The sequence below is a fragment of the Colias philodice genome, chromosome 15 (assembly GCF_061535455.1).
Source record: "Colias philodice isolate Cphi_HAF_F1 chromosome 15, ilColPhil1 Martin Lab GWU primary, whole genome shotgun sequence".
In the NCBI taxonomy this organism is placed as follows: domain Eukaryota; kingdom Metazoa; phylum Arthropoda; class Insecta; order Lepidoptera; family Pieridae; genus Colias; species Colias philodice.
Window position 1 is genome coordinate 6,751,110 of NC_143100.1, and position 27,621 is coordinate 6,778,730.

Genomic DNA, 27,621 nt, shown 5'->3' on the forward strand with positions numbered 1-27,621 from the left:
GCCAGGCGAGCATCGTCGTCGTCGAACGAAAAATCCTCATGACACAATTGTGTGTTAGTGTATTAGCATTCATTCACATAAGTATTCAATTTATTTTCACACACCTAAATAATTAAATATTGTTAAAGTATTTAATTATACCTACCTCTTTTATGATGATACTTATTTTTAAACGAAAAGAACTTCCTTCCAGTTGGGTGTTCCACAGTAATAAGTACCTATGCGTTCCAAAATATTAAATGCAGTAACTTTATAATTTTCTGATTTTAAAAATCCACACCTAAAATTACTAGCCCTATAATAAGTGATATTTCAGATATTTTATGTTCCATATTAAGCTAACCACAAAAAACCACACTTCTCAGCTTGACACCCTTTATTTGTACAGTTTATCACATTTTCGGTTAAAAAACAAAAAAAAGTAGTAACTTTTAATAAATTCTTATAAAAATAAAATACCTAATTACATTAAAAAAATATATAATATGACTATATAGGTATATTTGTGAAAATTGTATAATCTTGCACCAGCACACATTTTTTTTTTCTAAATAGAAACCAGATTGATATACGTATATATCATAAGTATCACTCCATCAACAGAATGGCAATTATTATAATCTATGAACATTGCCTATCCACTTCTTGGGTAAGGTATGGGCAACATCAGATTAAGTTTATTGTAATTGCCATAGTTTGGACAATATGATGTTGTGAAAATGTGTTAAGAATTGAATAGCGGGGTAATGTCAAGTATTATTGGAAAAGCCAAAAAAGTCATTGAATGCTTCTGTTAAGTTATATTCCTCTATATATTTGGAGAAGCCACTCATATCAGCATGTTTAGGGTGCACTCACACACATCAGTCACCGTCACGGCACGTCACCGGACAGGATTAAAAAAAAATATGTATCAATAGTTCTAGTATGACTCTGTTCCCACACGACAGTCGCCGGCACGAAATCTATCAGTGACGTCACCGGTCAGGCACGTCAAATAATCTTTCCATACATGTATCATACTTTTATCCCCACTCACCCGGTGCCGTCACGTCTCAGTTCAGTCAGCGTCGTGCTACCGTCAATTGCTACATGTTCTCTAGCGTGACACACGTCTAATCACTGACTAACCTGATGTATGTGTTCAATGATTCAGTCAAACCGGCGACGTGACTGACGGACAACATGACGGTGACTGGTGTTTGTGGATACGTACACAAACCGTCACCGATCAGTCATCGGTGACTTGACGGTGACTGATGTGTGTGAGTGCACCCTTATTATTACGACTAGATGAATTTTGAAATGCAATTTCTTCAAATTTTGAAAATCGTTGTTCATTTGTTTGTTGGGATATATCAAATAATTCTATTTTTCTAACAACATTTTTTTTCCAATTCATAGATTTTATCACTTTCCACCATTCTTTACAGTCATTTTCATTTCCTTCAATACATATAATTCCAGGCTTCCCACTTAAACAAAATCCAGTTAATTTCAGCTCTCTAGCCAGCTTCACAATTTCTTCTCGTTTTTTCTTATTATAAATATGATGTGAAAATATCCAATATCTGGCAAACTTTACCTCTTCTGTATATTTTATATGGTCATCTTTTAATTCTTGAGTGCTTTCTTCTACTTCACTTATCTCTTCTACATTATCTTGTATCCATGCTACAATTGAGTAAATGCAAGGTTCATTGTTATGATTAGATTTTACAAAATCTACAGCCCCTCTATTCAATCTTGATTCTTGTTGTCGATTCATTTGATTACATCTTATGTAAATGTCTGGTTCATCTTCAGGGTAGAAGGTAGGTAAATTGATTGAAATCTCCAATTTCATATTTTGTAAAAAAAGATATAATATGAAGTCTAGGTGTCTTGGTGTGTAATCAGTTTTATTATCTAGAAAATCATTAACTTCTTCTAAAATAGAGGCATCTGTAAAAATTAATTCATCCTTGTTTGGATACATTGAATTTAATAACTCGATTTCACTCATTTGTTGAGATAAGCAGGAAAACAGTTTTTCCTTCATTTCGTCACTTTCCATTGTAATATTATCAAGGAAATTAAATGGTTCACTAGCATAGAAGTTGTAGTTATTTTCACAATTCAAAATTTAATACAGTATTATTCATGTTTAATAACTATAAAGTAAAACAAATTTAAATATTTTATATTAATGTGTGAATAATGTCAATTGTCATCCGATTGCCGATTGCCGTCATCTTGTAAAACGTTAAACGTCATTTAATGACAGTTCGTAGAGTGTTTCTTGTGCGGTTTAGGCTTCGAGCAAGAAGCTTATATCTATACACTGGAGATTTCGGTATGAACATTTGACGTGTAACAAGAAAATTGTTGTGTTCTATCACTTTCACACCTAACTTGGTATTGCCACTGTTAATACGAAGTTTTCCCAAAGCTACTATGTATGCTGTAATATTCTGTGCAAAAGGTTAGTTTTTGTACATGAGTTTGTTGATAAATTGCCAACAACGTCATTCAGAAGCATTGTTGGATGAGACAATTATTATTTATGCTAAATAAAATAAGTATCTGAACCAATTATTAAAAAGCGATATTCCCTGATTATGGGTAGTAAAAATAATAAAATTGTAGCAACTCTCACTTTGACAATATGACATAAGTGTCAAAAAAATTGCGTCGCTTCGAATATTTAAGTTAATATTGTTGCGTATTTAATAAATATTTTCCGAATATTAATAATGTATTGCATTGTGAAAAATTGCAGAAGTTTTTGGACACCAAATTCTGGCCTATAATTTCACAGGCAAGTGTATATTTACGTTATTTACAATATTCCTCAATACTCATGCATTTACCTGTTTAGAATCATTTTAATGGCAAAAATCGTCAAATTTATCATCATTTTACTAAGCAATCATGTTAAATAAGTTCTTTTCCTAATACTTTCATCATTTTTCAACAAGTTTTCAACAAACAAATTTAACAAGTAAGGTAACCATGATGATGGGTTTTTACGGATAGCGACGATAATACAGGGTGTCCCAAAAAGTAGTGATGAACGGAAGCTGGGAGGTAGAGGACCTAGAGAGCTATCCGAATCACCCCCATGTATGTTATGCGATTTTTCGTATTTTCGGAGTTATGACATTTTTTTCAATTTTTCATCTATCGCTGAGTACGATGAGATTTTTATTTATGGTGACGTGACTTATTGCGCTAGATGCTTGATTTTTTTTTGTGTGGTAAGCTGAAAGATAGGCCAATTCAGTATGGTAACATTTACTATCGTTAGATCTTCGAATGGAATAAAAAAAGAATTAAATGCCAAGAAAGATAAAATTACCCAGTATGTTCACAACTTCAAGGGCCCATAAAAAAATAAAATCACATAAAAAAAGTTTTCCATTTGGCTTTTAAAAACTCGCTCTATCTATCAGGTAGCTACCCTAAAAAATTTCATTTTATTATTCAGAAGCCTTCAATCGAAAAATTGAAATCTAAATGTGGTAAGTGCAAAAATTTTATTAACATGATGATCATTAAAACCAAATTAAAACCCATAAATAGGTGTTTAATTACCAGAAATTTTTAAAATAACCCCGCTGTTGCTCAATGCAAGTGCGACATCACCGTAAAAAGTTGTCTTTTAAATGTCTGAATGCCCTTTTATCATTTTTAATGGTTTCTTCTGCTACTATGAATTTCCGGGTTATTTCGTCCAAATTGTAGCATTCTCTCAAGTAGCCGAGGTCTTTTTAGTATCCCCATTGAAACAAATCAATGGGGTTTAGGTCGAGGGACCGTGCAGGCCAGGCTTTAAGGCAGGCGTCACCAGCGCATGCGCAGGCTGCAACGACCAATCCATCTTTCAGGGTATCTTTGCCCTTTAGCCTGGCCTCGACGGTCCCCGGACATAAACCCTATTGATTTTTTTCCGTGGGGATACTACAAAGACGAGAGACTGCCACAATTTGAACGAAATAACCTGGAAATTCATAGTAGCAGAAGAAACCATTAAAAATGATAAAAGGGCATTCAGACATTTAAAAGACAACTTTTTACGGTGATGTCGCACTTGCACTGAGCAATAGCGGGGTCATTTTAAAAATTTCTGGTAATTAAACACCTTGTTATTGGTTTTAATTTGTTTTTATTAATCATCATGTTAATTCAATTTTTGCACTTACCTCATTTAGATTTCAATTTTTCGATTGAAGCCTTCTGAATAATAAAATGAAATTTTCAGGGTAGCTACCTGATAGATAGAGCAAGTTTTTAAAAGCCAAATGGAAAACTTTTTTTATGTGATTTTATTTTTTTACGGGCCCTTGAAGTGGAGAACATACTGGGTAATTTTATCTTTCTTGGCATTTTAATTCTTTTTTTTATTCCATTCAAAGATCTAACGATAGTAAATGTTACCATACTGAATTGGCCTATCTTTCAGCTTAGCACACAAAAAAAATCAAGCACCTTCCGCAATAATTGACGTCACCATGAGTGAAAATATCACCGTACTCGGCGATAGGTGAAAAATTGAAAAAAACGTCATAACTCCGAAAATACGAAAAATCGCATAACATACATGGGGGTGATTCGGATAGCCCTTTAGGTCCTCTACCTCCCAGCTTCCGTTCATCACTACTTTTTGGGACACCCTGTATATTGCTAAACAATATTATGATGAACATTTAGAACACCATTTTAAAAATTTTTATACTAGTAATGAAACAACACACGACATCGTTATTGCACTCACATATTGTGGTTTGTTCTTTTTTACATTGAAATTTATACTTTTTTTAAAAAATATTAGGTTATAATATTTTTTTGTTTTACGTATTTCAGCTTTCCAAAAATGAAATAAAAAGAAATAAATGGCTGTCCATAGTGCCTATCAAGGGTGAAATTTATCAACATGCCAGAATATGCAGTTTGCATTTTAAGCCTGAGGATTACGGTCCAGAAAAAAAAATACCTTTTAAAAAGTGCTATACCTTATTATTTACCACATTCTTGTTACTGCGTCTCAACTGATAAAGTAATTTTAATTATATTATAATTAACCACCATGAAACCATTAGTAACCGTAAGTACAGCTCCTGAAAGACATACGAATTTCTGAGAACTGTAATATCGTTACCACACATCAACACTAGCGATGCAACTCTCCCTTTGGAATATTGAAAAGTTCTAGACTGAAGCTTGAGTAACCAAAACGATGTTTTAATGTATGTAGCACTCATTTTAATTTAAAAATCGTAGTATGAGAACAAAAGTTATCAAGCGTTATTTAAAACTATCATTCTCTACCAATTAAAATGGTATGTACCTATAAAGATGATAATTATTCATGTAAGTTGACCAGTAATATTATAATATAAATACTGTTAAAAATATATGTCGTTATTATTTATAGACCATGATTTTTATTTTTTTTTTATTTCGAAAAATCCTGAATATACAAACCAGTGTGGTCACCCACAGAAAGAGACAAAAAACAACACTGACGTCATTCAAGGTTATATTTTCTTGTGACAAGTTAATGGTCATAGTACAATCTCCAGTGTATTAGCACAGAATACATAATAGTAGCTAAACGCTACAGAACGGACACTCTCCGCCTCCCGCCAAAATTAAATTTACCTCACCCCCGCGCGATCAGACATAAAATGGGCCATATTTTTCTGCAAGGACGATACGCAACGAAGTTTGACAACATTAATCAAATTGACTTAAAGTAATTTTATTATTTTGGATTTGTGATTATCGTTTTTCGTAGAAAATGGTTAGATATTGTGCTGTTTACGGATGTATTTCATCAGAAAAACGCGAATTTTTTTTACGCTAGTCACAAATGTGCCAACCATAAAGCGTTAACACACACATTTGCAGTCTAGAGACTGCACTGCACTGCACTTTTTGACAGTCACACTGTAGACAGTGTGACTGTCAAAACGATCATTTTGTATGGAGTGTCCGGGGTGTGGTATTAGATATAAGCTTCTTGGCTTCGAGTATAGTATACATCAAGAAGGTGTCAAGAAGCATATATCATAAACACTGGAGATTTCGGTATGAACATTGACGGACGTGTAACAAGAAAATTGTTGTGTTTTATCACTTTCACACCTAACTTGGTATTGCCACTGTTAATACGAAGTTTTCCCAAGGCTACTATGTATAGGTCTATCAGAATCTGATGGCATAGTTATATTTACGAAATAAAAGATTTTCATATGGCAATTTTATTTGACAACTATCAATTTGGTTGTCAAATTATTTGTCTTCTTTGCAATTGATGAATAATTTTTAGGATTTTGTCTAAAAAATCTTCGAAAATGTCGAAAAAGCCGCTGCGATCACAAGCAAGAGGTGTTGTTTAAAATGTGTATAGAAAAACATTCGATGAAGAAGGGTCAAACACATCACAATTTTCAATTTTGAATATTTTATTGGTAAGTTGGACTTACCCGTTTTGATACTTAAAATAAAAAATTGTGTGCGTGTACTAGAGTACACACGTAAGAAGTGAAACTTCTTTATGACCTTATTTTTCAAAAAATAATTTACTATCTACACTAATATTATAAAGAGGAAAACTTTGTTTGTTTGTTTGTTTGATTGATTGTAATGAATAGGCTCATAAACTACTGGACCGATTTTAAAAATTCTTTCACCATTCGATAGCTACATTATCCACGAGTAATATAGGCTATATATTATCACGCTAAGACCACAGATTAGAGAATAGTTACTTCGTAACTAAGACCAACAGGAGCATAGCCACGCGGGTGAAACCGCGCGGCACAGCTTGTATACAATATTACAGAAATACGTTAGTCTAACACGCTCGTCGCTTCGCTCCTCGCTACCTATTTAAATACAGTCAAAACCGTTTATGGCGACATCGTTTATAACAACATACCGGTTAAATTGACCAAAATGAAAGGTCCTTGCTGAATGTTATATGACCGCCTTATCGAAAACATTGGTTTTTACGGCATTGTTTACTACGACATACCGCATTAAGCGACCACATTTGGTTAATATTTTTAGAGAATTATATCTGTAGAACGACCGGCTCAGCTGTATTGTAAACAATTTGAATAGGTAACTGTATCCACATCTGGCACAGTATAATAGTCAATGGCTATTATCGTAAAAGTAATCAAAGTTTAGGGTCTTTTGTAATTCTTAGAAACAAAGCACATGCATATTTTGATTGGACATAAAGAGTTTGAGGTTTATTCTTATAAATATTGAATTCACAAAATCATATATGAACACCAATCAAGCAAACACGTGTTAACGTGAGTCATAGATTTATTAATGTTTTAAAAAATTCAATCAAAAACTGAGGTTAATTTAAATACAATTTTAGAAAAATAAATACCACAATTAAATTATAAATTATATATTATATTATAATTATATAAATAATTTATAAATATATATATAATATATAAATAATATAATTATATATATTATATTATATAAATTATTAAATTAAATAGATACCATAATTCCACCCACGTGTTAGTGTATTGAAAAATACAATCAAAAAGTGAGGTTAATCATAAATAACTTAGAAAAATAAATACCATTATTACACTTAAGTATTAGAAAAATAGATGTAATTACTTATTTAATTTTTATAAATTCACTGGAATTAGAATTAAAACAAACCCTTTGATTTTGCTGATCACTTTAATATAACATGTATATAGTCACGAGTACGGCGTAACGCAAAAATGTCACGCGCGCGGCGTAACGTAACGTAACGCAAAAAATGTCTCACAAAATTTTTGTCCACCCCCGATAAAGAAGTTTCACTTCAAAAATATTATAAGTAGGTAACTATAATATTGTTTGTTGATTACTTACAATATAATTTTATGAAAACTTATTACAGGAGTTTCCAATACGGCTATTCGTCAAGTCCAAGCTGTCCAAGTCAATTTTATAATGTGTGTATCTTTAATACTTACGAAAATAAACATAGTTTTATTTTATTTTTATTTTATTTTATAAAAAATTATTAGCAATCTAGTTTTGATCTAACTACATTATCATTACATCCATATTTTTACATGGCATAATGATAATGAATATACAAATATAGGTATGTGTAAATAATAGTATGTATTACATAGATAAAAGTAATATGGATATTATACATATAAGTATGTACCTACATAATATTAAGTGGATATCTCATTATTAAGTACAGTATTGTTCACTTATGTAATATGACTAATGATGTTGAGGACAAAATAAAAAATAAGCAGTATCAAGATCGTTCAGTCCATTTTCCCTAGGGTTGCACACTCAAAATTTTGATTTCCCAATTTGCCATCAGATTCTGGTTTACCTATATGCTGTAATATTCTGTGCAAAAGGTTAGTTTTTGTACATGAGTTTGTTGATAAATTGCCAACAACGTCATTCAGAAGCATTGTTGGATGAGACAATTATTATTTATGCTAAATAAAATAAGTATCTGAACCAATTAGGTATTAAAAAGCGATACTCCCTGATTATGGGTAGTTACCATAATAAAATAATAGCAACTCTCACTTTGACAATATGGCATAAGTGTCAAAAAAATTGCGTCGCTTCGAATATTTAAGTTAATATTGTTGCGTATTTAATAAATAATTTCCGAATATAAATAATGTATTGCATTGTGAAAAATTGCAGAAGTTTTTGGACACCAAATTCTGGCATAAAATTTCACAGACAAGTGTATATATTTACGCTATTTACAATATTCCTCAATACTCATGCATTTACCTGTTTAGAATCATTTTCATGGCAAAAATCGTCAATTTTATCATCATTTTAGTAATCAATCATGCTAAATATCTTCTATCTATCTTCTTTTCCTAATAATTTCAACATTTTTCAATAAACCAATTTAACAAGTAAGGTAACCATGATGACGAGTTTTTACGGATAGCGAAGAGAAAATATTGTAATAGTTAACAAAATTATGATGAACATTTAGAACACCATTTCAAAGATTTTTATACTAGTAATGAAACAACGCACGACATCGATATTGCACTCACATGTGGTTTTATGTTTGTTCTTCTTTAACATAGAAATTAATAGTTCTTTTAACTTACCAAATTTTTTTCGTTTTACTTATTTCAGCTTTCCAAAAAGAAATAAATGGCTGTCCATAGTGCCTATCAAGGGTAAAATTTATCAACATGCCAGAATATGCAGTTTGCATTTTAAGCCTGAGGATTACGGTCCAGAAAAAAAATACCTTTTGAAAAGTGCTATACCTTTTTATTTACCACATTCTTGTTACTGCGTCTCAACTGATAAAGTAATTTTAATTATATTATAATTAACCACCATGAAACCATTAGTAACCGTAAGTACAGCTCCTGAAAGACATACGAATTTCTGAGAACTGTAATATCGTTACCACACATCAACACTAGCGATGCAACTCTCCCTTTGGAATATTGAAAAGTTTTAGACTGAAGCTTGAGTAACCAAAACGATGTTTTAATGTATGTAGCACTCATTTTAATTAAAAAATCGTAGTATGAGATCAAAAGTTATCAAGCGTTATTTAAAACTATCATTCTCTACCAATTAAAATGGTATGTACCTATAAAGATGATAATTAATCATGTAAGTTGACCAGTAATATTAAAATATAAATACTGTTAAAAATATATGTCGTTATTATTTATAGACCATGATTTTTAGTTTTTTTATTTCGAAAAATCCTGAATATACAAACCAGTGTGGTCACCCACAGAAAGAGACAAAAAACAACACTGACGTCATTCAAGGTTATATTTTCTTGTGACAAGTTAATGGTCATAGTGCAATCTCCAGTGTATTAGATAATATAAGCTTCTTGATATACATATTACAATCATTATCGGTCAATTAAGGAAAGCTGGCATGTTCACAGTACTCACGAAGAACAGAAGTTAAATATTTATTCTAATAATAATCAATTAGATAAAAGTATTAATAATTATTCAATTATCAAATAATAATTAAATTTCAGGTCATAAAAACAATACAAATAACACGTGCGCTCACTCCCAACATACACCAGGGCCAATCCCTTCCAAAATGATAAAAAACTAAAAAAAATAGTAGTAGGATGAAACCCATTAGAAAAGGAGGAGAATAAATGAGTCAGTGTAATTATCTACTTTTGGTTCTAATTGAATATATTTTTCCTCATGTTCTCGCGTCTTTCTCCAAACGTCACTAAACATATCCAGACTAATAGCATTTGCTTCCTTTCCACATTCCTTTCTAAATAATGCTTCCACAGTTTTCAAGTTAAAGTTCACATTTTGTGATGCTAATTTCCCTTTAATTATGCCCCATAGTAACTCTATTGGGTTGAGTTCTGGATGGTATGGTGGAAGGCGCAATACACTATGTCCATGATCTTTGAGGATTGCATCAAGTAGGTAAAAATGGTGTATAGTTTGGCTTATTTTTTTAATAATGTGATAACTCTGATTATTAATTAGTAATTTGATTTTTGAAAAAAAAAATGCCGATTTTAGTCAAAATTTATATTTTTCTAACAAGATCCTTATCATCCAAATTTCCACCTCGGTGAGAAAAATTGACATTTCTAATGAAAATGAACAAAAAATTAAATGATTTTATTAAATACTGTAAAATAGTCTATAATTCTTCCATTTACTGTATCACAAAATTCTTCATAGATTTTTAGATATTCGTACTACACCAATTACATCACCCTGTATTTATAAACAATTGCAAAATATGACACATACATAGGCCGGGAGATACTGACACAAAATTTCGGGTCATTTGTAACAGAATGGCGGTTCTACAGAGGTCTTATTACGCAATGACTAAAAGAAAAATGATGGTCAGAACGCTGGTACCGGCGGACTAGTCGCGTGGGCGTTAGTCGAACTCGTCGGATAAATAGCGAAAGTCAAACGATTTGTAACACAAAAATTTTAGAATTTACCGATAGCCCATAAAAAAGATGTAGGCGGTAGTGTCATGCCATACTTTTCCGGTGTAACTTACAGCCCCCCATACCGACGCGATGCGCTGATTTAAAAAAAAACAATTCAACCATTTGTACCAGGCTAACTTTTGCACAGGTAATCATCATCGCGCAGACATTTACGAAAATCGCCATGCCATACTTTTCGGACGATTCCAAATGGCCACCATACCGCCGAAAATCTGCAAATTTTTGAATTTTTTTTTCTCGCCAAACGATTTGTACCACCCTACATTTTTTTTTCAACAACTCCTGAATGATTATAAATAGAATTGTGATAATGCCATACCTGTGGGAGGTGACGAATGTGTATAAGATTTTTTTCTCATTGTAAGATTTTATTGGCCCCTCTAGACCGCCATCCTGTTACAAATGACCCGAAATTTTGTGTCAGTATCTCCCGGCCTAACATGTGCAATGTGTAAATGTGTTGACGTTCCAGCTCTTCTTAATATACCTATACAATAGCGCGTGTATTGCACAAATTGCTTAGTGCGCATCGTAGGCAGATGAGCTATAGATACTATATAGATGTGTGTGTGACAAATAGGGATGGGTAGGTATCAATTGCGTGTTGAACTATCGATAAGTTATGTAAATCTATATATACAGGGTGTCCCACTAGCGGTATACTAAGCGTGAAGGGACTTGTAGTTTTGTATACACTGATCACGTAAAAAATACAAAAATAACAAAATTACGCCAAAAATTTTTTTGCTTAATTTTTCCTTAAAATCCATGTTTTCTTCTCTAGCTTCACCCAGCCGGCATATACCGCTTCGCTAATGTGAGCATTTTGTCTATAAAAACATAATCTTAAACGATAGCTCACGTGCGGGTGGCAAATTTGAGCGGGTTGCTTGTTAGGGGTGTACACATAGAGTTTTAAGAATTCATCTATTTGTCAAAAAAATTCGTCTGGAATTTTAAAAGTATTTTTTACATACTCAGCGTATGCAAAACTATAACCTCCTTGAGGCTTAGTATACTGTTGCTGGGACACCCTGTATATAAAACTCAAAGGTGACTGGTATAGTGATCTATCAACGCACAGCCCAAACCACTGGACGTATCGGGCTGAAATTTGGCATGCAGGTAGATGTTAGGACGTAGGCATCCGCTAAGAAAGGATTTCCCGAAATTCTTGCGGGAACGGGGAAAAACGGGGATGCACGTACAAAGTCGTGGGCGGAAGCTAGTTATAAATATGTATCATAAGTAAATTTTATGTTCAATAAGTTATTAAAGGAAAAATATATGAATCTTATATATAAAAATGAATCGCAAAATGTGTTGGTAAGCGCATAACTCGAGAACGGCTGAACCGATTTCGATAATTCTTTTTTTATTATATTCCTTGAAGTACGAGGATGGTTTTTATGTAGAGAAAACGTAAACATGTACCACGGGCGAAGCCGGGGCGGACCGCTAGTAAAGTATAAATATGTAATTTTAAATTTGTTTACCAACTGAATTAAGTTTGTTTATTCCATTTGAATATTTCTTGTATTAATTATAAGTACTGTAAAAAATATGTTTAATTGGAATATCAGAAAAACGTGAGTACTTTTTAAATAATAATGTTAATAAAATAAAAGATCGGGTTTAGTGCTATTTCTTTAATAATAAATCAAACAATAAAAATAATGTTTTAAAAATGTTAAATAACAATAAGAAATAATTAATAGTTTAAAATGATAATATAATAAATATTAATAATTTTTTTATTTAATTTTATCCATTCTTATATCAAAATCTTAAAAAATATCGTAAATATCGAAAATATATCGTAACATTACATACTTTACATTTACACGATAATACATTCGCATTCATAATATGAGAAAGTGTATCATACAAAACACACCACAAATTTATTTATAATACATTTTTAAAAGAGTTTTAATTTTAAAGTTAAATAAATAATTAGTTCTTCTAGTAAACTTTATATCGAGTACAGCGTTGGTCAGGTCACATCACTACGATCACGTGGCGGCAGTGAGGCGCGCGGCCGCGCGAGCGAGCCTGCGCGTGACCGCCTTCCACCTCCCCTTCACCCCCGCGATGCTAGATTTATTTTCATAAAAATAAGTATAACAATCGACTTACTGATGAAATGTGATACTGGATTTCAATTTTGTGCATTTTCTAGTATCGTTTTTGCTAGATAGAACTGCACATTTCACCATGTTTATTCGTAAATATGAAAAAAATTCCACAGCAACGCACTTCGACAGCACACGACTACGAGCGCTCGGCGCTCGCGGCGGGAACGTCGTGTTGTTCCCACCTGTGCCTACTGTTCCCACTTGGTTGTTATCACTCTATAGATAGTATATAATAAGGGTTTAAGTATGGTAGTTTCCCAATTACAGAGCATAATGCGACTCAGTGGCGCACAATGCCGAATTATGCTGATGCTTAATTGGAACGTGAATTAGTTTTCAAATGCACCAAGTATATTGGTCCGGGAGCCAGCAGCAGATTTTATGACCAAGTTCCTCTCAAGCGGTAATTAGTAAAATGCATCAAAGTATAGTATTATGAAGCCTCGTGAACGTCAGCTGGAGCTCGGTTGGGGGGAAGAGCGGTTGTAGCCTCCCGTATCAGCTGACGGTTTTTCCACCAAGATACAGCCAGCTGACATATATATTTATCCACAGTTACATATAAGCTATCATCAGGTAAATTTTTGTTTGAGAGGAAATAACGGAAAATAAATTTTTCTTTAAATTTAACTTTCATGTTCGAGACACCAGCTGACGTATAATACACCATGTTGTAACCAGCTGACTATTTTTTTTCGTTGAGATATTGGGTTAGCTACAATTTGACAAATTTTTAGCTGAGAGGAAATGAATGAATGAATGTATTTTTTTTCCTATGTGCGTGGGAGGCTACAACCGCTCACCCCCCCAACCGAGCGCCAGCTGACGTTCACGAGGCTTTATAATACTATACTCTCATGCGTCTGACGAATTATCTCTTGAGAGGAAATAGTTAACCAAATTTGCACCTGGCTCCCTAACCATATTATAATAAAATGCAAGCATATTCCTGTAAACAAATTTGTTTGTAGATTCGAATTCTAAAATGAAATAATTGTATTCACATTTTAAATGTGAAATATAAAAAAAAAGTCAATGTTTGTACCTTCATCCATACTTATATTTATTTCTTTAACACAATTTGAATTAACTTTGATTATTTCGAAAAAACTACAATGAAACGAAAGCTTTAATTTTTTTTCCAACAATTAATATACTATATAACGATAAATCGATTGCACGCATCAATTCACGCGCATTACTTTTATGAGTGCTCGATTGTGCGAAGCGTTGCTGTAGTTGGAACATTCAACGTTAAGCATTATGCCGCATAATGCGCTCTAGTGCTGTAATTGGAAAACACAGTGCAGAGTTTGACGTCTTTGAAAAAAATGACAGGAGACTTCAAATAATTCAATCAGAAAGCAGAATTCTCCACTAACTGAGTTGAGTTTATATTTTGATAACCGCTAGCAAAGCTTGTTTGTCGCTACGATAAAAATACACATTATTTGAATACGTTACACATTATATCTATGATATTGCCCTTTTCGGCAAATCCTTACACTACCTTCAATAACTGTGAACTCCTACATAAAATGGCTTCGCCATTGGAACAATTTGTAAACAATGTACGAACAATATCAGCTTCAGGTATGTTTTTCTGTGTTTTTTATTATGAGAATTATGTTTAATTTCCACATAATAAAATTATTGGGTTGACTTTAGAAACGTGCGGCACGAATTTCGGCGCGATTTTAATTTTTATCGATCGATAATGATGCCCCGAAACATACATTAGCGGCTTTTCGTGCGGAAACGTGTAATTACAGAGAAATCTTTTTTTTAATTTTTGAGATTATGTTCAAAATTGTTTGAGTTACATTGACAAAACTACAAGAATTGTGTTTGAAAGAGATAACAAATGTCTTAATGTACATATTAAAAACGATAGTTCATTCAAAAGCATGTTGCTGAGGGGACAACAATTCATACAGGTTATTGGCGAGCATATGATTGTTTGGGGCAATATGGGTATGTTCATAAAAAAGTTAATCACTCAGACCCAGACAACCCATTTGTTGCCTCTGACCCATTTGAGTCCCAGTGGCATGTTGTAAAAAGATTTTTTAAAAAAGATAACTATAACCACCCAGCAAACTTCGGTGATAATATTATAGAATATGTGGAGACGATGGGTGGAAAAAAATAAAATGGATCCATTCATTGCCTTTGTAAATATCAAACATGTATACAAGATTTGAATAAATAATTATGTAAAAAAAATGTTTTTATTGTATGTACCTATATTGCACACAAATTGTTAATCACAGAACCGAATCTGTCCACCCCGATTCCACGTGGTACTTGTCTGTCATACACTAGAGTGTATTAAAAAAGTCGGAGGCGCGGAGGAGCGTGGCGCCCGCGTGTGCTGAGGAGCAGGCAGAGTCAAGCGAGCCGGAGTGGCTGAGGCTGGTCGCCAAAGGCGACCAAAAAGCCGAAGCTACGAAGGCGAGTGAAGACTCCTGCCTGCAACGAGGTACACGGGGGCAAGCGCCACGTTCTGCAGCGCCGGAGCAGTCAAGAAAGCCCATAATCTTCGTTATATTTCTAACTACATCACTACATAGTATAAAACAAAGTCACTTTCTCTTTCCCTATGTCCCTTTGTATGCTTAAATCTTTCAAACTACGCAACGGATTTTGATGCGGTTTTTTTTAATAGATAGAGTGATTCAAGAGGAAGGTTTTAGTGTATAATTTATTAGGTTTAAGTCAAAGCGGGCGAAGCCGCGGGCGGTAAGCTAGTATAAAATATATAATCTCAAAAAAAATTAAAAAAAAATAGAAGGGGGGGTTTCCTCACCCCCCCACTTTATAGGGGGTCTCCCCTTACCTCCCCCCTCCCTTTCCCTCCCCTCCCCCCCCTTAATTCGTGCCGCAAATTTCTAAAGAAATACCAAATTATTTAATCTTATTAAATTCCAATTTCAGGAAACTTTCGTGACCTCTGCGATATTATATCGAAATCGGATGAAGTGTTGCAGAGAAATAGTGCTCATTTAAATACAGTGCTTGAAACTCTTGATATACAACAACATTCTCTAGGGGTCTTGGCAGTACTGGTAGCTAAGTTTTCATTGCCTCAGGTTAGTATAGAATATAGAATAATAGTTTGGAGGAAAAACATACCAAAAATGTTTAGTAGGTACCTATTTTTGCCTAAACCAAACATTTTAAATTTTTACAGGGTTCTAGCGATTTAGATAAAACAACTATGTTTCAACAAATATGTGATTTTATAAGTAATTGTAATGGAGAACAAGTCAGATTCTGTCCTGAGTTATGTATGTATTGTAATTAATAAGTTTATTCAAAACATATTTATCTATATTCATGACGATTTTATATTTAAGTGTTTGTTTTTAGATGCAGAATTGTGTCATTTGCTTACCGACCACCTTGTTGAGATTAAACAACCAATTAAAGGCATTGAGATATTGAAAAAAGCCATAAGAAAAATTCAGTTGTTTGATTCTCAACTAACATCAATTCATGCTGATTTGTGCCAATTGTGTCTACTATCGAAATGTATGAAACCAGCCCTCGAATTTCTAGATACAGATGTTACGGGAATAGGATCAGAGGTACAGTAGAGGTTTTTATTATACATCATTATCTAAATTATATTTAAATTTTATGTGAATAAGTGTTACTAGGTAACTACACATAAATTTACCCTTTTTTTAAATATTGGTTGATTTTTATACAATTGAAATTTTTCAGCTTGGAGGAAATAATGACTCAAAACATTTTTTACTGTATTATTATTACGGAGGAATGATATATGCTGCACTTAAAAATTATGAAAGAGCTCTATATTTCTTTGAAGTGGTTGTAACCGTCCCAGCGATGGTAGTATCTCATATAATGCTTGAAGCTTACAAGAAATATATTTTAATTTCTCTTATTTTACATGGAAAGGTAAGGCAAGATCTAAATTTTATGTTTTATCTGCATAGGTAGTTACTATTTTTGTTTAAAAATGTAAATATTATTTCCTTTTTGAGTTTCATAAAAATAATTTGCCAATATCATAAATGTGAAAGTAATGCCCGTCTGTCTCTTCTTGACAATACTTTCTACACAATTATACTATGAAACAATGAACCTATATGGATGAAATTTGGTAAATACATGTACCCTTTTATCCCAAAAATCCCACAGGAATGGAATCTGTGTGTTTCTTTCCTAAGCTGCGGGCAGAGTACTAGTAAATAAATAAAACAATGGACATGTTAATTACAGATACTACAAATGCCCAAATACACTTCCCAAGTTGTGAGCCGTTTCTTAAAGCCTCTGTCAGTTGCTTATCATGATTTGGCTGCATCACAACATGCTGCTGTTAAACACAGAGAAACATTTGTCCGTGACAAAAATATGGGATTGGTCAATCAGGTAATCTTTTCAAGTCATGGTTGAATATTCATATTCTACTGTTAATACAGTAAAAGCTCTTTGAATTTAAGTGAATCTAAGTATCAATCTTCTTTGAAAACATTTTTAAGTTCAATCTAAATAATAAAAATAAATAAAATGCAGTGCTCAGCGTGCCACAACATAATAAAAAAAGACGAAGTCGTTTGTTCTAAGTGTAATGAGTGTTATCATCTGCTATGTATAAATATGAGTGTTACTTATTATAATATTCATTATAAAAATTCCAATCGAAAATGGTTATGTCCAACCTGTTCTAATGTTACGTAGAAAAGGCGAAAATACACCCGTGAGGAGACTGCATGAACCAGGTATGGAGGACAGTATAATGTCTTGTGAGGACATGGCTCAGGATATGTCGATTACAAGTGTCCCTTTGGAACATGCCTCTATTACATTAAACCAATTTTCTACTTTACTCGAGTCTAAGTTCGTCGATATGGAGACAAAACTCACCAGTAATTTTAAGTCCGAAATCAATATGGCTATAAATGGTTTAAAGAAGGAATTAAATGAAACCACCGACTTCCTATTCTCACAATTTACGGATTTCAAAAATGAATTAGCAACTTACCGCGAGCGCATAAATAACTTGGAATCCGAAAACACTTCACTGCATTTGAAATTGTCTCAACTATGTAAACAACAGCCCACTTCACAGGAGACCGTAAATATGCACGCTACTATCAAACAATTACAACTAGAACTTAATCAACGCGATCAGGCGGGCTTACTTAATGATGTCGAAGTATCAGGTATACCGGAATTCGATGGAGAATCAGCCTCACATATAGCGATCACTTTAGCGAACAAACTCGGGATATCTTTAGATGAACGCGACATCGTGTCCGCGCGTCGTGTCGGGTCTAAACGCCGGTTGACAACTGATGCAACTAATTATGATTTAGATGTAAACAACCGTGTGCGCCCCCTGTGTATTAGTTTTTCAAGACGTTCTCTGCGTGACGATTTCTTGAAAAACGCTCGAGTACGGCGTGGCACTACCACCACGGATCTTGGTCTTCCGAATCATGATGCAAGACGAGTCCATATCCACGAAAGACTGACACAAAAAAATCGTGTCATTTTCGGTAAGGCCAGGTCCATGGGCAAAGCTTTGCAGTGGCGTTATATTTGGTCCCGTGAGGGCCGTGTTTTTGCAAGGCGTACGGATTCTAGTATAATACATAGATTACAAACAGAAGAAGACATTGACCGGGTTTTTAAGATGCATTCTGATCCCCCTTCTAGCTCATAATTTTTATGATAATTTTGTTTTCATTTTTTACCATGTCAGTTTATTATGTTTTTATGTAAAAAATTTCATTGCAATGTGTAATTTATGTTATCTTATAAAAGCTTTCGTATCCAGTTCATACTCCTTTTATAATTTGTTAAAAATTATGTACATAATTTCATTGTCTGTCATAATTATTTTCTGGAAATATATTTGTAATCAACATGAAATTAGTTATGCATTTAAGTTTGAATGTCATGGTACTAAACTCGTTTGTTTGTGTTTGTATTTTGTTTTAATTAATTATTTTATTCATTTTTCTAATAGTTTTTATTTAAAAATAGGTTTTTATCTTAATTGGAGATCTGTAGTTTGTAAGAAATTACTGCCAGTGCACTGTGTTCTTATATTTAATATCTATATGAGTAAATATATATTGGTTTATGATTTTTTATCATTTTATATTAAATTTAAAGATTCTATAATATTATTAGCTTATTTATTTATTGAATTTTTAATACAAATTATTTGCTTTTATACTTACTACTTTACTGTCCTATTAAAGTATTCAATTTGCCTTATATTATTTATATATACATATTTACCCGTATTTCTTTCTTATTTCTATTATTTAATTCATTTACATTTCTTAAAGCTACTTTCCTATAAATATGATTAAGAATAAATTTCTAAAAATTGGTCTCTTTAATGCTGGGTCTATTTGTTCAAAACAAGACGAATTTCAAGTTGCATTCGAAAAACATAAGCCTGATATTTTAGCTATAAATGAGACATGGCTTCGTCCTGGTCAAGACGGTTGCGTGCCACGTATACCCAATTATACGTTTCGCCATATACCACGTCCTCCGGGTGCTCGCACGCGAGGAGGTGGTGTGGGTTTTTTCATTAGACGTGATATGTCAGTTCGTACTTGTTCCCATCCGACCACCTATCCCTCAGTTGAGCAATTTTGGATAACAACCAATATCAACTGCAATAAAATCTTAATAGGTACAGCTTATCGACCGCCCTGGCAAAATGTTGATCTGTTTTTCGATTCCCTCACAGAATCAGTTTCTTTCTTTTCGGATTATGATTTTGTTATCCTACTTGGTGACTTCAACATAAACACCTTAAATGAGAAGGATAATAAATGTAACAGACTTGCTGAATTCCTTCAGTGTTGTGGTCTTGTAAATTACATAAATGAACCTACTCATTTCACATCTCATAGTGAATCATTAATTGATTTACTATGCACCAATATGAATGTTTCCTCCACTGCTGTACATCACATACCGGAACTTGGTGGTCATGCTATGATTTTCGCTGATTTCAAAATAAAAAAACCCAAACCTATTACTAAATTCTTTAGTTACCGCCCCCTAAAAGATATAAACTGTAAAGCTTTCAACGATGACCTTATTTCTTTTCCGTGGGACGATATTTGTCACATAAAAAACATCGACGATATGGTGAATACCTTTAATTCTAGTGTTTTGTCATTATTCGATAAACACGCCACCGTTAAGACTATCTCTGTTAAAGAGAGCCAAACTCCGTGGCTGACATCTAACCTTCGTCTTATGATGTCAGTTCGCGATGAAGCTCATTCTAAATATCGTAAAAGTAAATCAACTGACGACAAATTGTATTATAAATCGCTAAAAACTTTTGTAAACGTATGTATGTATCAAGAAAAGTTAGCTTTTTATGATACTCACATTAATGCTCATATTCAGAATCCAAAGGTTTTATGGAAAAATTTAAAAAGTAATGTTATACCCAGTTTTAATAATTGTATAGATCTGCCTGATCATCTCGCTGACCCAAATGCTGTTAATACCCACTTTCTTAATATACCTGGTACTGGTGATGCAGATGTAAGCACACTAAACTACTTCAAAAGTCACAGGTTTTGTCAAAATACTTTTAAGTTCAGTACTATAAATGAAAATATTGTAGGTAAACTTATAGTTTCTATTAAATCGAATGCGCGGGGCTCAGATGATATATCCAGAGACATGATTTTGCTCACTTTGCCATCTACACTAAAAGTAATAACATCCATCATAAACAAATCCCTGGAATCCTCAATTTTCCCATCACAGTGGAAATTGGCTCTTGTTCGCCCACTTCCTAAATCTAATAATCCCACAGAACTTAAAGATCTTAGGCCTATTAGTATTCTCCCGTATCTTTCCAAATTATTGGAAAAAATTGTTTACAATCAGGTAGTTGAGTACTGTGAAAAAAATAACATATTACCGGAACTCCAATCTGGCTTCAGAAAGTCTCGTAGTACTAGTACTGCTTTGTTGAAGGTAGTTGATGATATCCTGTCTACCCAGGATAGTGGCAGTGCATCTATACTTACACTCCTCGATTTTTCACGTGCTTTTGACTCTCTAAATTTATCCCTCTTGATTAGTAAACTTTCCTATTATGGCTTCAATGACTCATCGCTTCAGTGGTTCGAAAGCTATCTCACCCATCGCGCTCAGAAGGTTGTCATCACAAAAAATGATGGTACATCTTCTTTTTCATCGGTACTGTCGGTTGCGCGTGGTGTTCCACAAGGTTCAATCCTTGGGCCCCTTCTCTTCACCATCTACGCTGCGGACATAACTGAGTGTATTAAACATTCAAATTATCACCTTTACGCGGACGATTTGCAGGTGTACGCGCCAATAAGTCGTGATAATCCCTCGGAGTGTTTAAATGGGTTGTCGCAGGACTTGGATCGTGTTTCTACATGGGCTTCTAAGAACTCATTGATACTAAACCCCAACAAGTCCAAATTTATGGTAATTGGTTCGAAGCGGCAGGTGAGATCCATCAAAGATTTGTGTTTATCCTTATGTATAGACAACATTCCAATCGTTGAAGTAGATGAGGCTAAAAACTTAGGGCTACTTTTTGACAACAATCTTAATTTCGAAAGTCATGTGCTGGACACTGTTCGTAACTGCTTTTATCGTTTGAAAGTGATTTACAAACTTCGTCCTTTCATAACCACTGATCTTCGTCTACTTTTGTGCGAATCAATTGTTCTTTCTAAACTCAATTATTGTATAAACACCTATGGGCCATGCCTTCTTCAGCGATCACAACATTTGATTCAAAGAATACAGAATGCTTGCATTAGATATTGTTTCAATGTTCCACCTAGATCTCACATCACTCCGTTTCTGAATTCATCAAATATTCTGAATATGAAAGGTAGACAAAAATTATATCTGGCTTGCTTCCTATTTGACCTTTTGAAGACCAAACGCCCTGCTTACTTGTTTGACAAGCTAACGTGGCGAAAGGATCGTGGTTGTAACCCAATTAGATTCGGTACCAATACTTTATCTATTCCAAAACATAGAACAATGGCTTTCCGCGGCAGTTTCAAGTACTGTGCAACAAAATGTTGGAACGACATTCCTCCGCCCATACGCAACATTTGTTGTAAATCAAGATTCAAAACTGTCTATCGAGACTACCTTCTAGGAATACAAAAATCAGTTCCATAATTTTGATGTATTTATTTATTTTTTCTTAGTTTATTTTTGTTCATTTGCACAGTCTTTCCGCCGTAAGGCGTAAGCCCACAGAGTTATCTACACCTTCTGTGGAATGCTTGTTGGTTCCTGAAGTTTATTATTATTTCTTATATTGTGTATTTCCCTTTCATTTGTGTACCTATATGTTTATTGATATTGTATACTATAATTTTATAAATATTTAACCTTTATCTCCTTTGCTATCCATTTATTTAAGTTTATTTTAATTTTCTGCCCTCAAGAGGCATTGGCAGAATATCAGCGTCCGGGTTTCTTTAAAAAACTCAGACATTTATGCTGAGCCAAGGCCTGTTCGTAGAACGCAGTGCACATTAACGGTTTAATTGTTATACTTTTAATATTTCTGTGTGTATGAGTGTTTTCTGTATTGTTTACTGTTTTTTATCTTTTGTGTTTTATTTGTAAGTGTGATTGTGTTCTATGAATAAACGTTTTATCTATCTATCTATCTATCTATCTATTCGCGGGTAATAGGGACCATAAATGTGACACGAATATGGAATGGTAATTTGTATGGGGTTATACATTCCTAGGTGACGAAATAAAATACATAAGGAAATCAGTTTAATTAATGTTTTTGACCTTTCATTAGGTATTATCTTCAGGTTTAGGCAATAGCCTGGCATTTTTATTACACGCTTTATATTAGCTTCACCTGTATGTTTGTTTGTTTGTAACCGACTTCTTTGGGCGCGATTTTGACCCACTTTAAACGGCCAGATTTCGTTCAAACTTTGTAGATTTATTGAGGACTGATGACAATACACTAATTTGATAAAATTTTCTATTTTTTAGTTCGGTTTTCTATAAAAAGCGTGTTTTTTAGTTTTTTTTAACTATTATTATTTAAAGTAAAAAAGTAATCAAATAATATTAAAATATATTTTCACTCAACATTTTAATTTTCAGGTGCTCAGTTCAATGTACAAAAAGAATATACAACGTCTTACCAAAACATTTTTGACCCTATCTTTAAGTGATGTAGCATCACGGGTTCAGTTATCTGGGCCTGCTCAAGCTGAATCATATATATTAAATATGGTGAATATTTATTTTATTTTTAAATGCCTATTAAAAAGTAGATAATATTGTTATTTATATGAATTTTATAACTTGTATAAACTATTCTAGGTTTGATTGTTTAAAGGAACTGATTTCATGGCAAAATTGATAGACTATTATGTTATCTTTAAAAGGTATCCATTTAACAGTGATAAAATTTCAAATTTTAAATTCCCTATTACTAATTTAAATTGTTACAAATCTTTCTTTTCTTTGTATTATTCAATATAGATTGAGGAAGGTGAAATATATGCCATGATAAATCAGAAAGATGGTATGGTGGTGTTCCTGGATAGTCCTGAGAAATATGCCTCCCCAGAGACTTTGTGCGTTTTGGAGCAACAAATGGCTGCTTGCACTAAACTTCACCAGTACATACAAGAAATGGATGAACAAATTCAAGTGAACCCACAGGTATATGAATATGTTTGTGAAAGCAAACTATTTCACAAAAAGTGCCTTAAATTAGTTATAAAAAGCCACATTGCATGAAAACAGTTAAAATGGGCATTTCATATTACTACAAAAAAATTTGAAAAAGAATATGACGTAATAGTATATTATCAGTGTATGTTTTTAGTATTTAAGTAGAGAATTTAGATTTTTGTACATGAAATATGTAATGTATGTAATTATCTTATTCGTATTTGTTTTCAGTATGTGAAAAAATCTGTTGGATGCCACGATGAAGATATGCCAGCAACAAGTCAAAACTCAAAAACAACATATTCTATGTGAAGATTTTATTTGTAACATAACAATATTATGTAAGCCTTTAGTGATTAAATGTATGAACTTACATACAAGTATCACTTACCCCATTATTAAAAAAAGATTACAAATATAAAAAATGTGTTTGTTTAAACTATATAATATAAAACAAATTAAACAATATAATAATATTATACTATACATTATTATAAAAAAAAAACAATTTGTTCATAGATGTTGCTGATAGAATGAGCAATTTATAATGCTTCATGGACTGCCTCTGTAAAAGCAGTCATGCTTTCAAGCGGTGTCTGCGGTGTAATACCGTGACCCAAGTTAGCAATATATCTGTGTTTACCAAACTTTTTGACCATATCCACTGTTAGTTTTCTTATTTCATCCTGAAAGAAATACATTTGGATATTAATTATAGCCACTGTTTTAATGAGTGGTATGATATATGTATTATAAAAATTTATTATTTCAACATACTGGTGTTTTATATAGGTCTTGTGGATCCAAATTTCCCTGTAAAGTAATATTTTCACCAACAACTTTTCTTGCTTCAACAGGATCTACTGTCCAATCCAAACCAATTGTTTCGTAGCCCATTTTTGCTTGGACATCTAAAGAATGACCTCCTCCTTTTGCAAAAACGGTCTGTAAGAGATTTGTGTGTTAAAAAAACTGCAATATATTTGTTATTTTATTTTTAACAGATTATTATTATTTTTCTATTTCTATATTCTGCATCTTTCTAATTTCATATGACAGTTTCAATAATTAAATTATTTATACAAGTAATACTTACCATTGGAACCTGTTCAAGATTTTTCTCTTGAAGTTTCTTTTCTACTCCAGATCTAATGTCCTTTAAATATGGTGCTGATATTTCAGCAAATTGCTCCCTTGTGAGATGATCAGCACTAGATTCAAAAACTTGCAATAGTTGAGCACCACTTTCAACCTACAATCATCATAAATAACTTGTAATTAAGAACTGTAAATCAACACTATTTGATTTTCTAGTGTTATAACTTTTGTCTATAACGGTTTTGTTAGAAGCAAATAATCATTAATAGGATTTAGGGCCGATTTTTTAATGAATGGATAAAACTTATCGGTCCAATAACGTATTACACTATAATATTAAAATGTCGCGTAAACTGTCAAATACGGGCCATTAGAATACGTTTTAAAAATGGTAGTTTTATACATTATTCGACGAATAAGTTTTAACCAAGGAACGAGAAATCAGCCCTTAATGTATGAAATGTTATATGGGTCCATAGCTATGATTAGTCTGATACATTACAAATAAAATAGCACTCTGCCAGGAAAGAAAAGTAAACACTTTATACAGGATAAGGCAACCAATGCTTTATGCTTATAAAATTAGGTTTGTCCCTGTTCTATAAAAAATTTTGTTAGTGAAATAAATTGATCGACATGAAAAGAAATATTTCAAGGTGTTATAGTTCAATTCAAACTTAATGGCGGTTCGGAAGTTAGGTGCACAGGTCACTTAATGTCCGGCTAATATCTAAAATTGTTTTCTGCGCATTGGATTGCACAATGTTCCGAGCTGCCATTAAGTTTGATTCATACTGTATGTAAGGTGTTAATTATAGTTTTTGAGATATTGATATTCCCTGACTTAATATAAATATATGAAATAAACATAATAAATAACAAATCACAATCAATATAACATACCTGCATTACAAGATAATCAATTATAACTCTTGTGAGTAGACTTAGAAGTCTGTGGACATCCTTAGGATATTTTTCTAACCATTCCTTTGTTTTAGACATAGTTTGGCTTCCACCACCTTCTATCATATATCCCATCAGGGTGAACTAAAAAAAAAAGTACAATAATTATTATACAATATGAGGTCAATCATCTCATTATATTTCAAGGTATCAATAAAACTAGGCATCAGTAATTCTTGATATCCTGCAAACAAGGTTACTCAATAATTAATATTGTTTTTTAATGCATGATAACATTGTAAAGGCATTATAAATTAATTTATGTATAAAAGAAATACTTATGTTTATTAATTATTTGCAATAATAATAAATATATAGTACTCACAGGTGCACCTGTGAATCCAATTAATGGCACTTTTCCTTCAATTTTGTGCCTGGTCAGAGTAATAGCTTGACCAACATAAGTAAGTCTAGAAACAGCACCCTCTTCTTGAAGTTGGTCTATTTCAGAGGGATCAACTAGTGGCTTTGGAAAGACAGGCCCCTGAAATTATACATGTTTATAGTAATAAAATAAAACATATTTCAAGTCACATAGTATTATAGAATGAATAAAAAATTCTATATTGAAAATTCAAAATTTACTAACTATAAAGGTGTATAACAATTATTTATACAAGGCAGCTCAAAGTTCTAAATCCTTCAGTTGCAAGGGTCGATCTTTATTGAATACATGATTGTTTTGCAGATAATTACCAAATTCAAATGGATTCTAGAGAATCAAGATGTGCTTTGGTAGAATTGGGATAACAGAATTGAAACAAGGGGTTAAACATTGTAAAAGAAATTCTCAGAATACCTTTCCAGGATGCATCTCCACTATCATTCCAAGAGCTTGCGGAATAACAAGAATATCACTGAATATGATAGATGCATCTAAATGATCGTATCGCCTTAACGGCTGCAAGGTCACTTCACAAGCTAGCTCCGGTGTACGACAAACTGTAAAAAAATCGTGTTTTGCGCGAACTTCTTGAAATTCTGGTAAATATCTCCCTGCCTGACGCATAACCCATACCGGCACTTTATCCACTTCTCTACCCAATGCGGCATCCAGCAGTCTCGTGTTTTTTAGTATCGGAAAGTTCTGAAATTTGCAATTATTTAAATTAGTAGGTTTACAAGTATGCTAATTAAAAACGTTGAAATAAAAAAAATAATAACCTTATTTGTGTACTCCATTTTATATAGTAGCTTATCGCTTCTGATTTATCTCTTAGAAATAGAACTGATGTTTTTTTGGGAGCTAAGTCTTATCAATTTAATAAAAAGTAAATATCATCTATCGCAAAAGTTTGAAAAACTTGCTGCTAATGTGTCAGTTCAACAGTTGCCAATGGAATGACATTGACATCTATTTATCTATCACTGTCAAATGTCAACTTTCGAACAACAGATACATTATTTTACAATTTTTTATAGATAATAATCATGTTGTGCTTTTTACTACCACAAACTTAATAGACCATAAATTTTAAAATACCTAGTAAAGTTTAAAGCATAATCAAGATCGATAAGTAAGATTTATCCAAAAATACTTTCTTCACATGAACTATGACCATCTCTATTTGCACAAATGTAAAAAAAAATGGTTGTCTGTAAAGTCGGTTTACTGACGATAGTTGAACGTGACAACGGCCGATTGTGCTTCTATGTCGCTCGTTCCGCGCTCTC

At 32.9% G+C, this 27,621-nt stretch overlaps 3 protein-coding genes across 3 annotated transcripts; 1 reads left to right on the plus strand and 2 right to left on the minus strand.

Moving 5' to 3' along the window:
• Nucleotides 1-425: 425 nt before the first annotated feature.
• On the minus strand, nucleotides 426-2,224 carry LOC149482285 (RWD domain-containing protein 2B). The gene is made up of 2 exons (XM_089704079.1): nucleotides 1,288-2,224; nucleotides 426-853 (listed from the first exon to the last, which is right to left on the minus strand). The coding sequence occupies exons 1-2, from the start codon at nucleotides 2,054-2,056 to the stop codon at nucleotides 750-752; spliced, it is 873 nt and encodes a 290-aa protein (XP_089560205.1). The 5' UTR covers nucleotides 2,057-2,224; the 3' UTR covers nucleotides 426-749.
• A 12,157-nt stretch (nucleotides 2,225-14,381) lies between these two features.
• On the plus strand, nucleotides 14,382-24,311 carry CSN3 (COP9 signalosome subunit 3). The gene is made up of 9 exons (XM_089704397.1): nucleotides 14,382-14,739; nucleotides 16,084-16,238; nucleotides 16,340-16,436; nucleotides 16,519-16,736; nucleotides 16,876-17,073; nucleotides 17,398-17,550; nucleotides 23,308-23,439; nucleotides 23,692-23,874; nucleotides 24,118-24,311. The coding sequence occupies exons 1-9, from the start codon at nucleotides 14,622-14,624 to the stop codon at nucleotides 24,196-24,198; spliced, it is 1,335 nt and encodes a 444-aa protein (XP_089560523.1). The 5' UTR covers nucleotides 14,382-14,621; the 3' UTR covers nucleotides 24,199-24,311.
• On the minus strand, nucleotides 24,189-27,288 carry Urod (uroporphyrinogen decarboxylase). Its single transcript, XM_089704398.1, has 7 exons — nucleotides 27,112-27,288; nucleotides 26,747-27,034; nucleotides 26,273-26,431; nucleotides 25,888-26,031; nucleotides 24,983-25,138; nucleotides 24,664-24,831; nucleotides 24,189-24,572 (listed from the first exon to the last, which is right to left on the minus strand). The coding sequence occupies exons 1-7, from the start codon at nucleotides 27,127-27,129 to the stop codon at nucleotides 24,429-24,431; spliced, it is 1,077 nt and encodes a 358-aa protein (XP_089560524.1). The 5' UTR covers nucleotides 27,130-27,288; the 3' UTR covers nucleotides 24,189-24,428.
• Nucleotides 27,289-27,621: the final 333 nt, after the last annotated feature.